The sequence below is a fragment of the Leptopilina boulardi genome, unplaced genomic scaffold (assembly GCF_019393585.1).
Source record: "Leptopilina boulardi isolate dan_hultmark-lab unplaced genomic scaffold, ZJU_Lbou_2.1 LbouV2_302, whole genome shotgun sequence".
In the NCBI taxonomy this organism is placed as follows: domain Eukaryota; kingdom Metazoa; phylum Arthropoda; class Insecta; order Hymenoptera; family Figitidae; genus Leptopilina; species Leptopilina boulardi.
Genome location: NW_026137866.1, coordinates 299379 through 316436, shown reverse-complemented (window position 1 = coordinate 316436; position 17058 = coordinate 299379). Strand labels below are relative to the sequence as shown.

Genomic DNA, 17058 nt, shown 5'->3' with positions numbered 1-17058 from the left:
AGAAGAGCATCCAAGTGGCTGAAATTGTATCAAGTTTCAGCGCAAAATAATATGTAACTCAATTCAATGTTTTACAAGTGGAAGAAAACGAGGAGTACTTTCTTCTAAAAAAAAAGTACACTTGCGAATGTAACTTTTCTCGTTACCGAATTTCATTGGCTACTGACAAAACTTCATAATGTGAAGCTAAACTTGAAAGATAACAAGTTTGTGATAAGTTATAATTTACGGCGAATGTCTATTGATTTTTTTATTCACTCACACATTGACATGAGATAAGAATTTTGTAATTTGTAGCAGAAAAGAATATGAAAAAAAAAGTAACAGAAAATTATACCTTGAATCCAGCTCTAATAGATTTATATTCAAGGGCATCAGAATCGAATCTCATTCATGTTAATTCGAGATTTAAAAAGAAATTTTTTTTTTTTGTATTAAAGGAAAAAAAGATTTACAGAAGAAATTTTTATAGTTAGTAATTCGTTAAAATTACTGACAAGTTTTTCATTTTAGGGATTATTATTATTTGTCATTTATCTTTTAAAGATAAATGAACTTCGCCAGAAGATTTCTCAGTGGTCCGAGTCTGTTTTTAAAGACAGAAAATGCAGTTCGAAAACTGTAGAAGTAGAGCAGAAAAATTTATGAGAAGCTTCTAATGAGAAAACTGTCAAGTGCGATTTAATTTCGATTAGCTCTTAAAATTCACTTACAAAATGAATAAATTAAGTTGCAAACAGGCATTACATAGATATAAAAAAAAATCCTCAAAGATGCCTTACGAATTATTATTTCTTTTTAATATTTTAGCGAATCTATTTTTTTCATTAAGAAAATGATTTGTATTAAAAAAATTCTTAAATTACTTTACGAATTTAATTATAAAAGAAATTTTTTTGTATTATTTACTTGTTTTTTTTATAGAATTTCTTTCAATCAAAAAAATGTTTCTTTGATATAAAGAGTAACAAAAAAATCCCCTCTTTGAATCAATTTTTACGGATTTTAATTAATTTAATTTACAGTGTATAAATACTCTAAATTTCATTTTGGAGTCTTAAAATTAATTAATATTTCGTTGGATAAAGAGATTTTGTTTTGTAAGAGGATTTTCTAAAAATGCGGAAGTAAGTAGTCTCCAATAAATTGTATAGAAAAATACGTTAATTAAGAAGGATCAGTTTCCTTTTGTCTCATCAATTCACAGTAGTATAAATAACTTTCGTTTTCTTTAGGTTTGATTTTATAATACATAAAAGAGTAAATTTTTTACATTTAAGCTATTCCACGTGTAGGTGCTATTGATTCTTTCAACAAAAGACAATATGTAAAGCTGTCACTCAAGAAATTCTAAATTTCTATATATATATAACACCTCCTTCAAAAAAAATCTTTCAAGGAATTTTTTTAAAACATTCTCATTTTACCGATGTGGAAAAAATTCTTTATGACAGAGAAAAAATATTTTAAAATTAAAAATAAATACTTTGGCGCATCTATTTTATAAATTAATACTTTTAAAAATACTCATATTCTAAGGATTATTTTTATTGTTAATTCTGAATTTATATATTTTCAAATTAATAATTCTTGATTAAAAACTAGAGTATAGTGAATTTAAAAATAAATTACATTGAAATATTCTAAAATAGGTGCCAAGAATGTGTTGTTAATTTCAGAATATTCTATTTTCAGTTTTTCAAACCGTTACACCAACAAATTGAGACAGAATAATTTTAAAATATACGTTTTTTTTTTTTTGCATAAAAGAGAAAATCAAAATTTATCACGCTGGTGATAAAATTTTTCTCTAATGATTTCAATATATAGTTTTCATAAAATACAATACGACATTCGAATCAATTGAGAAAAATCGTATTTATTAAACCTACAGTTCTTTAAACTCCTTTTTGAAATCCTTTATTAAATTTTAAATTTCATTTCATTTTTTAATAAAAAATCATCCATTTGAAAATATTTCTATCACAATTTTTATTGCAAGCACAACGGTTTGAAAAAAAATTGCTCTTTTTATGTGTTAAAAAAAATTGAATTGTTAAAAAGAAATTCAAAAATTTGAAGTTAAATTGAAAATTTCAAAAAAAAATTTGAGAATTGAAAAATATTGGATGAGAAATTTTTTTTTTTTGCGACGATGATGAAATGTGACAATTGAAATGAATAGTTGAATCAACAAGCATTTCTTACCTTCAGAGAGGCCATGTCAGACACGGATCGATGGGTTTGAATAGTTTCTAACTGGTCCAGGCACCAGTCCAACTCCTCCATCGTTTCCACAGCTAGTTTCACGTAGGGCTCCTCTGCAATAAACACAGATAAAAGTTCATTTTAGAAAATCTCAAGAATCCAAGTTGAAAAAAAAAAATTTTCCTCATAAATTGAAACCTCCTTTTCTTTTATAAAGATATACAGATAAACTCTGCTTTTAAAAAAAAGTATATAGCGATTCTCAATTCATTAGTTTAGATGTTTCAAGGAACCGCAAAGTTTGCTCCTTTAAAACAACAGTTAAGTTTAAATTTACTTTTGCGAAACTTTCACGAACATTTTACACTTTTCAGCGTATCCTTATCTCGAAACGTATATATTGCGCGCAAGAAATAAATAAATTGAAGCAAAAAAAAAAAAAAAATTTTACGTCAATAAAAATTTTGTTACGATTTTATAATGTTTAGAAATCTAAATAGAAATTTGAGTTTCAGTGGAAAATATTTAAAGGAAATGAAAAGTGAGATATGACAATTTCAATTTGCCTTGTATAATTTTCATTATTTCTAACGAAGATAAAGCAAATGTGACCTTTCAAGATATTATTAGCTTTGAACGTTGAGAATTTTTTGTCTAATAAAGGTCAAAATCGGATTAGCTCTGAACCCGATTACCTCTTGAATTGATCAAAGTGTTGTCTGTCTACCCGATTAACAATTATTAAATCGAAATAATCTTACGTTCTCTAAACATTAACTAATTATTCTGCTTCAATTCACAATTTCTAAAAATTTTCACAAACGATTTTATAATTAATAATTGAATTTTAGAAGAATTTGATAAAAAATTATTTCAATTAATATTATTTAAAAATTATTAAATTGGCGAAGAATTTTAAATAAAAAAAATTTTAATTTAATTATAAAAATTAGTGAAAATAATTGAATTTTTAAATTGAAATTTTCAAAATAAGAAGTATTTTGTTGTTGTTAATTGAATAGGGTTAATTACCTCCGGGTGCCAGGATCCGTGGTTGAGGCGTACTACTGCCCTGGGCTCCACTACTCCTCCTCGATCTAAATAAAAAGAACAATATAAATTAAAAAAAATTCTCAATAATATTTTTCAAGTACAAATAAATTTTTATTGGAAAATTTTAATAAATACGATAAATTAAATTATTGAAAATAAAAATTTAATCACCCACCGTAAAGAGATGGGCAAGTTTAATATTAAAATTATTTTTAATGTAACTGATAATCGAACCGTTACTGCGGTATATTATCAACGGATAAGTTGCTAGCCTTCACTTTCAAGTCACTATATTTGGACTTTTAAATCAGTTACTATTGAATAGCTGAATAAGTGCTTTTTATCGAAAACGACATTTTATATATATATATTTGATTTATTTTCCGATCTCCATTGAAGAAAAATTGATTTCATTCAAGATCAATGGAAAATCGTATAAAGAAACCGACTTTTTAGAAATAATATCAAAAAACCTTGCGCGTCATATATTTACGATAACGGAAATTTATTATTGAAATTATTCAAAGTCAAACGAAACATTAATAATTCTTAGTTTAAAAAATGAAAAAAATAAATTTCCAAATCGTATAAAATTTTACTGCATTAAAACTATAATTGAAATAATATAATAAAAGAATTACTCACTTGTTCGTAGGGACGTTCGTAAGTGATAAAAAGTTGTTCCTAACCGAACGCAAAGAAGCGAGGATTTGTGCGAAGGGTGTGACGATGAGGTCTTCGCCATGACTGTAAATAAAAAAAATTTCTATATAGATTTACAATTATTTTTCTCTCAAATTACAAAAATATAGTTTAAAAAAACATACTAAAAACTAAAGCGTCCGCAAAGCCAATACATGAAGAAAATACATTTATATGCGTTACATCGTCACTGTTACCCGTTTTGTAGGGTATTTCTTAAAAAAAAGTTTACATAATATTAATCAAAAGTCAGTTCAACGGAAATTGATATAACACAAATGCTAAAATTAAAAATATTTTCACTTGCAAAATAATTCTACTCAATGAAGATTCAATAAAGGAAGGAATAAAAATCAAAGAGCAATCTATAGGCAATTAAAAAGCATAAAGACTTGGAATACAAAAAAGGATCTAGAATAAGAAAAATGAGAAATTAAATAAATTTTTCAATAAAATATTTTGTTGTTCTTGCAAAGGAAAAAAATTTTTAAATAAAAATAAAATAAAATTGAATAAAAAAAAAATGTTTTTCTATTGAAAATATATCTAACGGTGCTCTAATTTTCTGACATAAATGAAAAGACCAAACGAGAGGGGAAAAAAGGGAGCAGTAGTGAATCTTTAACCGGAAAATGGAAAATGGAGGATCTCAGTCACGCGAACCAAGAATTTCTCTTCTAGAACTTTCATGAGTTTCGCTATTAATGTTTTTGTTCGAGACATTTTACCCAGTATTTCTATAATTTAATTAGAATTTTTTCCACATGAAAAGATAACTGACAGATCGAGTTATTTTCCACAAAAAGAAATACTTATATAGCCATATTCTATAAATTTGAAAATCTTTCGAGAGACCGGAAAAAGGACAAAAAAAATGAGATATTTTAACTTAAAATAAGAATTATCAACTAATAAAAGAGAGAACAATAAAACAATATTGTAATTCCTTATAGAGAAAGCAAAAAGGTAGATATCGAAAAAAAATGGAAAATCAAAATTAAATTGATAAAATAAAAAATGTAAAATCAGTAGAATGTAAATCTATTTTTAATAGAAAAAATATTGAATATTTATTATTATCTATAAAAGACATTAAAAAAAAAAAATGTTCTATTTAATCGCTCGATAAAATTTAAATATTATTTACCGCTTAAGTGCATTACATAAAAATTATTGATTCATTCGAATGAATGATTATATACTTCTCCTTTTCAGGAGATTTCTAAATTTAGCAAGAGACTCACCAGTTGTATAAAGATGTTCAGAAATGAGAAAATTAGAGTAAATCAGAGAAAGGTCAAAGTTCATTAGGGGAATATCGCAAACGCTACCTACTGAACTATAAAATCAGATAATGATACAGTTGGCAAATTAATTCCTCAACTTGAAATCATGAAAAGATGTACTTTCAGTTAAAAAATTAAATTTTTTTTTTTGCCTTGAAATTCAAACTTTAGATTTCTAATTTGAAAATAAATCCCTCATTTGCTATTTTTGCTTCATATAAATTCATATATTAAAATTTAAAAATATAAAATAAAACAAAATATATAATATAATTTCAAGCAGATTTTTCGAAATAAAAAATGCATTTTTGTGATGCTGTAAATTCATATTGAATTACGAAATAAATGATTCAATTTCAAAAAAAAAATATTATTACTGTCTTCAGTTTTTTTTTAATAAATGTGACCCTATTTTTCAAAAGAAATAAAGTGTACTCAGTTACGACGATAAAAGGGATTACTATGTATATGATGTATAGAGGGCAATTTCTCCGAACCTTTAATTCTATTTCAAGTATAACTTCTTAGTTTTTGTATAAGAAAACGTGATGAAAATATGAAGATACCTGTTTATTTTATAGAGCAATAGAGAAAGAGAGAGAGAGACTTTCCAAGCAAAATTTCGAAAATGCAAAATATTTCGTTATAAAAGAAGCTTAGCTTTGAAAAAAAGAGCTTTAGTATCCATAAAAAGAAATATTTCCCAACGGGTGACTATTTTTTTTTCACATGTTCAATGTACATATATACTCCTACTTTTTATAGGTACTGAAATTGGTGAAAAAAAAATTGAATTTCTGAATTAAAAACTCAAAAATCTAGACTTAAACAAAAATGAAAGGATTTTCAAATTACTGTAATTAATTCATAGTACACTAACGAAGATAATGGAGGAAATATTTATTTACCTAAACTATAATAATCGGGAAAACGATCAGGTAGCAAATTTTTTGAAGAGGGATTTTTTATACAGCAGAAATTGAATATAAATATTTTTTTGTTCGTTCTCTGTGTTTTAATGTTTAAAACATTATTATATAGAAATTTAAGCTTTTAACATTATATTAACGTAAATTGCAAATAGAAACTTTTTCATCGATCGAAGGTGACAGGATTAATAACTTGAGAATTTATGTCATAAACATCGAAATTCGAACCCTTTTCTAATTATAATAACATGAGAAGTGATGAATTTTCTGCCATTATAATAAATGACGTTCAAAGATAGAATCAATAAGCTCAAAAATTAATTTTTCACCATTTTTATTTGATAGAATATTTTAATTACCTTGAATTTAGCAGAATTTTTATTTGTTCGAATTTAACAGAATTCTTAAAATTTTTATTTTACCAAACTTTCATTAGTTCGAAATTTTTATAGCAGAAAAATTTGAGTGCTTCGAAATATTCGGACACATTTCGGCGTTTTTAGAATTCTTTGATTCTTTCTGTAACACAGAAATTTAAAAGGCATTAAAAATCCAATTTTGCTTATTTTAATCCATTTTGGTATTAAAATAAGCAAAATTGGATTAAAATAATAAGCGTTGCAGCTTATTTTAATGCCTTTTAATTTTCTGTGAAAATAATAATTAAAACAATAATTCTGATGGATGAAAATTTGTAAAATTGATTTCAATAAGTTATTCATGCGCGTCCCGTTAACTTTTCCGAGGACTTAAGTATAATTATTAATGGACAAGCGTTATATTTCGAAAAGTTGTCTAAATTTTGAAGCACAACTTTGGCAAAACTTACAAATCCCTCTTTGGAGGAGTTTCAAAGCAGTACTCCCAAAAGACAGGCCTTCGTTGAGGTCGAACTCGAAGGGCTGAGGTGGACAAAGTTCGTGGGAGGCCTCCACTTGATGTCAAACCAGCGCCAAGTGATGGTGAACTCATTCCGCCTCCGCATCTTTTTAATCCACCTGTAGGAGCCATTAATTCCGATAGTCCGCCACTGGATCCCGACATCCTCAATATTGGCGTCCTATCAAATGAACTTTCGTCTCGGCATTCTTCTTGGCGTGCTTCCAACGTCCTTGCAGGAAGCACAAGATCCCCCGGATATTCCTCCTCCAGTACAGTGGCAATCCACTTTCATTTACTTATTGTTTCCATTATTTCACTTCTATTTGTACAATAATAATTCGCGAGACCAGCCGCAATTACGTGGTTGCTTCGATCTAACGTAGATTCTTGCAAATCGATGATACGTCTTTGTTTCTGCATGAGGGTCAAGGCTATTGTCTTTTTGTTCGCGCATTCAATGTCCATTCAAGAAGCTTGCCCTTGACACTAGTTTTGTCAAAATTTTTAACATTATTTCAAAACCTAAAGGTGGAAATTTTTTCCGTTTTAATTAGCAAAAAAAAGAAAAGGTCTAACAATAAACAAATCCTCCCTCTAGAGGAGGAAGCAATTTATTAAATAATTTAAGAAAACATAAAAAAAAAACTAATCACTTTCATTGTATTTGTATCAAATGTATTCATATGTAATCAGCAATTTTTATTTTCCAAGCTTTAAACTTTTGCAAAATAAAATCACACTACTGACAGGATAAAGCTGCGTTCAAAAAGTTTAACAAAGGAATATGATTCCACATACTCTTGAATACACGGTGTTATTTTCAGTCACTGACAAAGGTCAAGGTCATTTTCCTCGCGTACACTATACTTTTTTTTCACCTGCAACCTTTATTATTTGATATTTAAAAATGAAAAGTTTTTAACGCATTGATATTTGCAAAAAAATATATATAGCTTATAGATATCAAGAAACTGAATTTTTTTTTTCAAGTATCTGCAAATTCTTTTTCATTCTAAAAAAAGGGTACATTTTTAAAACAGTGATTTTTATTTATTTATGTTTAAAACCCCTTTATTTATTTTAGTAAAAAAATATATATAGTTAAAAAAATATTTAGTAAAATAAAATATATACTTTGCCAGAGAAAAATTGTATATTTTTCAATATGTGTGTCAATAAGTTTGTTATTAGGTATTTTTTAAAAATATTTTTCAATAAAACAAAAATGTTTATATTTTCCCCATTTTGTGTAAACTAGAAACTCTTTTACAATTCAATAAATTGCGTGCCTCAAATGGCGTGACAAAATAAAATCGATACAGGGATCAGTTTCTAATTAAAAAAAAAAGTAAATTAGAAAATTCCCAATGATTTTTTTATACTAAAAGTTTTCAGACACAACTATTTTTTTTTTCTGTAATTAATTGATTTTTACAGGCAAAAGAAGGTTAAAGGGCAGGATCATCATTTGTTTTTTGAAATATTAGGGGTCACAATAAATTTACTCTCTACATTGATAAATAATGGCTAATAAATAACTAATAAAATATAATAAATGTTAAAAAAAAAATAAGTAAATAAAAAGTAATTTAATAGTAAAATCAATTTTTTAATTAATTTTAATTAATCAGAAAAATTTTATATTTCTGTCCTATAAGTAAATAAGCAAAAAATTAATTAATAAATAAAAAAAAAACAATGTTTTCAAAAAATAAAATTGAGACTGGTTCATCAACTTTTTTTTCCAAAGGAACTAAAATCGTACAGATTTCGCAAGCCATAAAAATGACGTATATGACGAGAAAATGAAAAAAATAATAATTCAAGATTTTTACATGAAATTTAAATAACGAAACTGGATAGAAATGCGCAGTTGTCGAAAAATCAAAAGTGGGGGACAAAAAAACGGATGATGCGACTCATCGACAAGTGAGTGAATAGACAATCTCATTTGTTTATAATCGAGCACGTTATTGAAATGAATATTTAAATTTCGCGGGTCATGAATCCTCATTACAAAAAAAAAAATACTTCAGAATACACAATTCCCATCACAAAATATATAAAAATACATTTATAAATTTAAAATGTAAATTTAAAATTTAAATAAAAATACACATACTTTATATAAAATATACGCAATATGGATACAACAAAAAGGCGTTAACCACACGGGATTATCATATGAATGCTGCTGACAGAAAACCCATAATTGTTAAATGACATTTCAAATGTTCATTAAACTTTTCGGGACATAAAAATTTTTTTTTAATAATAATTAATTCCAAAACTAAGTAAATTAATTATCAACTCAATAGTAAAGTAAATTAAGTGATAATTTAATAATAAACAAAATCTAATTGTCAAGTAATTATATTTCTTGATAATTTCTCAATTGAAAGAAAATTTATTTCATACCCAGTTCAAAGAAAAACAATTTTTTTTTTACTCTCCCTAAAACATTTAATTTTTTAATTAAAATGTTTTAATTTAATTATTTATACAGGTAATTAAAAAACAATTAGCAAAGAATTTTTTTTTCTTAATTTTCATCTATTAAATTAAAATAATTAATTTAAAGAAAAATCTCCAAATTGGGGGAAAGTACAATCAGCAATTTTATTTCAGTCCCGGGAATGAAAATTCGTTGAGATTGCGGAGGAGGACAAAGCAAACTGTACGAGACAGTTACAATCCCAGATGGTCCATGGGATGTTGATGTTTATTTTCGTAACTTGAAACAAGTTCGTTGTTAAAGATTGGCGCGCAATAATGAATCTTTCATCTTTTTTTCGAAATGTTCTCTATCTTGATTAAAATTCTCTCTTTTTATTTGATTTTGGAATTCGTTTTCCAAAAAAAAAAACAAAAAAAAAAATTAGACAGGACAAAAACTAGTAGAAACAATTTTTTTGGAAATTTACTCGCGAAAGTGTGTGTCGTGTGACATAGAATTTTATATATAACTGCCAAGTGAGGTTCAGAAATTAGGCCAAGTACCAAATGAATTTAATTAGACTAGTACCTACTTTCGTCTTCGACTGACAACATATCTTTATATCTAAAAACTTTTTTTTTAATTTCATTGAAATTGCTAAATAGTACAAAGTTCCTTAACCTCGATTGCTTTGAAAATTCCATTGAGTGGAAAAAAATTCACTTGCAATTACGAGAATGGACATATTCTCTATGAAAAAAAAAAACCACGAGTGTTATTTTAATTACACGGATCATTTACAAGATGTACACTGAAGAAACTATTCTAAATTGAAGGAAAAAAAATATTCTATTTTCAATAGAATAGAAAATAAAATCTATTTTTAAAAATTCAACTCTCGAAAATTAAATTTATTTTTAAAATTTCTCATATATGATGACAATTGCAATTTTGTAAAGCGATGCATAAAAATTAGACTGCGTAATAAATAATTGTGCGTTGTTTAATGGAGGAAATGTCGTGGTTAAAAAATCATAAATCCATCAAGTCAGGCTCGCGTAATCGTTTAAAACAAAAAAAAATATGACTTTTGGCTCCTAAGACAATTCTAAACGACCATTGTGCTAAAAATAAGCTCACTTTAATTATAGAAACAAAAGACTAGGGCAACATATTGTAACCAATTAATAACAATTAGTCAAAGAACCCATTATGCTGACGTATTATTTTTATCTTAATCTCCTTTAATCAATAAATAATTCTAATGTTTTCTAAAATAATTAGTAATTGGTTAAAATTAATTATAAAATTAATAATTAATAAATTAATAATAAAATGTTTCCTAAAATAATAATAATAATTTAAATTTAATCCATTACGTTTGCAAAATCATATAGAAATTTTTTTTTTCTCAAATTTCTCAAATTATTAATTTGTTATTCGTAAAAGACTTCTCAAGATTTGAGGAAAATTAATTAAAAACTTAATTAGTTTCTAAGTTATGTAGTTTCTCTTTATTGCTGCTGCAGCAGGAAATTCTCTGCCTATCTCTCTCTCTCTCGCACTCTCCTCTCGGAGGAGCCTTATAGAATTTCGTGAGCACAATGGTATATTGTTACTATATAGATTAACATTCTCTCAGACGAATCTTGGAATTCATATTGAATATTATATCATAGGACACATGATATCTTAGATTTCCTGCAATAATAGAGATAACTTCCTTTCCAATTATAATATTTAATTATTTATTTGTAATATAATATAATTTTACGGATAAATTTAATTTTCTTTTTCAAAATTTAATTTTCAATTACTAACATTTATTATTATTTATATTTATTATTATTTATTTAAGAATTTTAAGAAAATAAAATGCATATGAAACATTCTTAAATAGGCGTCAAGAAAATATTCTTTTTAGAATTTTGTTTTTTTATTATTTAATTCGGGCAAAAAATTCTGATATTAAAATAAAAACACCTCTATAAAAAAAAGACGAGTTATCTCCCACGTGAATTTTCCGCAAGTTTCATTAATTTATTTTAATAATATTATTAATTGAAATTCCGAGTATGTGTGTGGGTGGGATACCTTTTTTTTCATTATTTCAACAATTAAAAATTATTTCGTGCTCAAGTAAAATATGAATTATTTCTGTGAGGATAAAAATTTAATTTTTTTAAAAGAGCACTTTACAAAATTGTTAAGTGTTTGTAATCAGGTTTCATTTTTTTTTTCGATTCTAAAATGCATTTTTCAATATTCGTCTTTCGTGTATTTATATATTTTATTGAAATGAAATCTCCGCAGTTTGTCCTAGTAAAAATCCTCTTTTGATAGCTGATATTGAATATTTGCGTCGCGATTTTCATTATCGGTCAAGGTAAAGGTTTCTGTGTACTGACTTTCTCTCTCTCTCTCTCAAGATTTCTATCCATGGCTTTGTCTATTTTAAGGGCGCTTTTCAATGCCAAAAACGTCAATTCGCTGTCTTTAAAACGATCGAAGTCGTGAACTAAGTATAGCTTTAATTTTTTCACCCCCGTGACTAAAAGTAGTACGTTTCAAAAGAAAGTGTCACTTTCTTAATTTTCCAATTCGAATTTTTAAAAAAAGTACTCAGTATTTTATGATTCTTTTCATTTGATAAATAAATTTTCCAAAAAAAAAATTCTGCAAAAAAATTTAACGAAAATTAACAAATTTATTAATTATTAATAATTCGAAAAATTATTTAACAAATAAAGTTATATTTAGAATGTAAATTTCAAATTGCAAAGTCAACCGCTTGATTCTAAATTATTAAAACATTTCATTAGATATTAATTACTTTAACTAAACTAATTAGAATTTGAGGTCCACTTTCCTTCAATTTAGAAATATGCTCCGAGAATATTATCTTCTCGAAGAAGAAGAAGAAACTTTTGAATTGAAATAATATTAAAAAAAAAGAAACTTTTAAGTAATATTTTTCAGTTAATTAATTAATGTTTTTACTTATTTTTTTCCATATTAAAAAGTTGAAAAAGTACTTTTATGCTACTTAAAAAAAATGTTCCTTCATTAAAAAGACATTTTTCTTTGAAACAAATAAAAAGAGAGAGATATTATTCAATTTAAATGAACTACCTTGCATACAATAAATGAGAAAAATTTAAATAACAAAGCAAATGGATGGAAAATAATAATAATAATAATAAACGAATGTTTTTGAGTAATCATGAATTAAAAAGTCCATCTTTTTTAAGGTGTCCTTGTGCACACAAGAATTTATCTGAATATAGTAAGGATCTATATATTCTAACCTCTTTTTAACCAGAAGCAAAGGCGTAGAAAAAAGAAATTGACGGTCAAAGTGAGGGACAACATTTTCTAATCAATGAAAGACCAGCGAACTGAGAGATTTATAGTATATATATAAGGTCATAGTAAAGGCACCGTAAAATATGCAAATTTTTTTTACCACTATTGGCAAATTGTAACAATAAATTACTTACAATTTCCGAGTGTAATTAATTATTGCAATTACTTTTACATAATTACATTTAAATCCCATGAAAAAGATTTTTCAGTCTCACGAAAAAAAAAATTATTTGAAATAATCGTAAAACTATTACAAAAAAAAAATATTTCCTTGTATCAAATAATTTTCGAGTCAATTCAATTTTATTTGATTCAAATAGAGAAATTATTAGTTTAATTACAGAAATAATTAAATAAAAATTTATTTATTATTTCTGCACCTGTTACCAAATAAAAAATATAAAAAATACTATAAGCTATAATTGAGCGTGAAAATACGCTTTTTGCGAAAAAAGCACTTTATAAATTAAATATATTAATTTCTCTCGCACAATTTTTTTTTAAAACACCATTTATTAAAAAACAAAAAAGCACGCGCGCTAAAAACCTCACAATGCCTACGATTTATGCAATTTAAAAATAAATATCACGTTGCATATAAGTTTAAAGCGAATTTATTTATAAAAAAAGGTATATATTTTATTATTAGCAGGATTTCCTACATTCACGTTTTTTTTTATTCTCTCAATGTCAACGTCGTTATCGTCGACAACAAAACTAATAATTTTCACTTTTTAGCATAAAATTGACTTGGTGATGCATCGATGAATATTAATAGAATTTTCTCAGTTATTGCACGAGGATTCACGTAACGAAAAGAAAAATAAAAATGCCAGGGGCTAGGTCACCGCTTCTATTTCACTTTGACTTTTTTTTTCATTATTCTTTGCTGAATTTTCATTGTCAAGTAAAGTCAAATTTTCGATATTAGAAATTATCGCGAAAAAAAAAATGTAATAAAACTCTATTATCAACGTGTCATAATACACGCGGCGCCAAGGTAAATCATGTTTACGTCAACTGACACTAATCATTTGATTTCTTATCCTTATCCGATTATACACATGCCCCAAATCTAATAGTTCAATTTTCGGACTAAAACGTGAAAATTTTTACGTTGCTCAAGTTCAACGTTTTACGATCAACGATTAAGAAAAAATAATTTTCCCTATTATAATTTTCTGTATGAAAATATTTTTGCAATTTTTTTTTTTTATCAATAAATTAAAAGAATAAGTAAAGAAATTTTTTTTATTGTTTTCCGCGTGAAAAATATTTATTTGATCGTAAACTTAAATTTCAACGTAAAAATACTAAAAATTAAATAAATTCTTTTAATTTAAATTCTAAAATCGTAAAAGTACAATTTGGCTTTTTATTATTTTTATAAATTTTTCTTGTTTTAACAAATTGTCAATAAGATTAAAAATTTAAATATTAAAAAGGCAGAACAGGTGCGGAGAGAAATCGACAAAATGCGTAATTTCATAAGTCTAATTTAGCAATTTCTATGCAATGCAATAAAATAATATCTCCATCTTTCAGAGAAATAAAATTATATTTTCATCTCATTTTGTATGCGTGATATATGTTCATCTCTCGTAGAGAGTTGTACCGTTGAAAAATGTTTCCATCAAAAGAAAATGTCACACCAGAGAGGTGGCAAAAAAAAAAAAAATGATGTAATATGTTAAAATAATAAATTGTCTCTAAAAAAAAAAATGTAAATCAAACGGACTTTATTCACTTTGTGAGGAAAAAAAAAATCTTTTCCGATTCCGATAAAAAATTTCCCTTATCCTGCGGGGGAAATTTCATTTCAATCGAGCAACATTTACTAAATTCTTCTCTCCAACTGTTCTTAATCGTTAATATTGAAAAATTCTTTTGCAATGAATTTATTTAGAAAAATAGTTTTTTAGTTTTCTTTTTACTCTTTGTTCATTTATTTTATTTTTTACATTCTATAATTATACGTGTTTATAAATAAATAAAATAATTATAAAAAATTAAATATATTTAATTCAAATAAAACTTATTTAATACAAGTAAATATTTATTTGATAATTAAGTAAGCGATTATTTTAATCAAATTTTTTTTCAACGTAAAAGGGTTTCAATTGTTTCTAATGTGATTCAAGAGAGGCTTCAAAATTAGTTCACCATTAAAATTTTATGTTCAGTGACCGAAATACAATTTCTTTTATAAATAGACTAAAACATCTCCTTTACGATATTTATTTAATTTTAATAATAAATATTCCAAATCAGTAAAAATATAAGTAACTTAATTTTTTTTTGCAAATATTCACGTAAACACTATTTTTTTCTACAATTGTTAAAAAAGGGGACAATTTAAAATTTCAAACCCACTTTTATCCAAAAAAAAATTCGACACTTTTTTGTTAATAAATGATTTCTGTTTACATATGAATAACATATTTCCTGACAAAAACAAAAGAGCAATCAATGAATTGTCAGATTTATTATATCATTATATACCTCTTGAAAGAAAAATGATAAAACTCGCGGAAGTTATAAATAACGGTAAACTGAATTTTATTTATAAAGGTCGTCGATATAATGCCGACAAGTAAACGTTTTTTTCTTTCTTTTTTTTCTTAATGCACTTAATTTTTTTTTTTTTGCTCCTTATGAATGACTCACTCGCGAGGACATAATCACGTAATTTAATGCTGTAACTTTTGTCACGCGCGACTTCCGATTTGTGAGTATATTTCAGCGCATTCACCCTGAAAATATACACCTTTGAATGACAGGGATTTGTATGACATCAACACGTCGATGTTTGCCGCGATGTTGAACTGGCCGGGGTGTTCTGGTTTCGCGGGGATTCGAAAGGGTGGGAGATACTTACGATTTGCGCGGGAAACCTGCGCGTCTCTTTTGCGCAAATACCCGTCATTAAAAAAATTCAACTAAAATAAAAAAAAAAAAAAAAAGAAAAAATAAATACAACTTTTACGCATATATCGTGTGTAGAATTTTGTGATAAAATCTTTCGATAATCACTTATCTTACTCGCGGATCCATCAAAGTGCCAAGTGCTTTTTTATAAATAGAAAAATTTAGTTTAAAAAAATTAATGACCTAATTGAAATAAAAATTAACTAATTGACTCAAATAATTGTTTGGTTCAAGAAAATAAATTTTTTTTTTAAATTTTGTTTGGTGACAAAAATTTTATTCGTGTCATAAAAATTTTTTTGCACAAAAATTAACACGGTTAAAGCTAAATATTTTTCTCGATGTTTATATTTCAGAAAAGTAATTAATACAAGGAAAGTATTTATTTTTTCTCTTCCCTTTTGTTTTTGATATTTTTTTTTTTAATGTTTTTTATTCCAGACTTTTAATTAATGTTAATTAAAAGCTTCTTTAAGGAGAAAATATATTTCCTTGATAAGTAAATTATCTGTCAAGGATTAAAGTGTTTAATAATTAATTTTAATAAATATATGTTCATTCAAGGAAACTTCTTTGATTAAAATAATATATTGTTAAATTGTATGAAATAGAAAAAAAAAATTTAAATAAAATAATTAAGGAAATTAGAAGCTTATTAGGAAATTTTGATTAAATAGTCAAAATACTATTATTATATTATCAATTCATTGTTGTAATATCAAATTATTGTTATCGCGCCATTATGAACAAATGATTATTCGCGGAAATTCCAATACCGGGAATCAGATAATGACCGATAGCATTTTGAAGGATCGTTACATATGAGTAAATTCGAAATTTCGTTTATTAGGTAACGGATGTTGGCTTCGAATTAATTTACGATAGTAGCAAATATTTACACGCATTTCATAATACTAATAATCAAAACAGTTATACAATTTTTTTTTTATTTCGAAAAATCAAAAATTTTAATTAAAAATTATTATATTTTCAATGATTTAATTTTATGAAAATTTACAAATTTTTTTGAGTTTATACTTTTAAGTGTGTTACGCAATAAATCATATAGAACAGAAAATTTGGAATCATTTTTTTTTTTGAAATGATTCCAAACCTGTATGAAAAGGAGAATCATTTCATTATATTATTGCTGTAGGCGCGTAGATGTTGTTCTTTAGAGAAAGATAAAATTTGGTCTTCATTAGTTCTAATTAACAAATTAAAAACCCTTTGCCAAGATTTACTTCAAAATAGGCTCAAATCTCAG

The 17058-nt window shown here is 25.7% G+C and overlaps 1 protein-coding gene across 17 annotated transcripts in view; it reads right to left on the bottom strand.

The window, feature by feature from the left end:
- The window catches only part of LOC127282734 (cAMP-specific 3',5'-cyclic phosphodiesterase), a 262846-nt gene that overhangs the window by 29174 nt on the left and 216614 nt on the right, over positions 1 to 17058 (bottom strand). For 16 of the 17 annotated variants that reach the window (XM_051307188.1, XM_051307190.1, XM_051307198.1 and 13 more), the window contains 3 exons: positions 3907 to 4008; positions 3241 to 3305; positions 2209 to 2321 (listed from right to left, as the gene is read on the bottom strand). In XM_051307188.1, the coding sequence (XP_051163145.1) occupies positions 2209 to 2321; positions 3241 to 3305; positions 3907 to 4008 (280 nt within the window). Of the gene's footprint in view, positions 1 to 2208; positions 2322 to 3240; positions 3306 to 3906; positions 4009 to 7007; positions 7583 to 15365; positions 15691 to 17058 lie in introns of those variants that run through there. The other variant, XM_051307199.1, reaches the window with a different exon arrangement.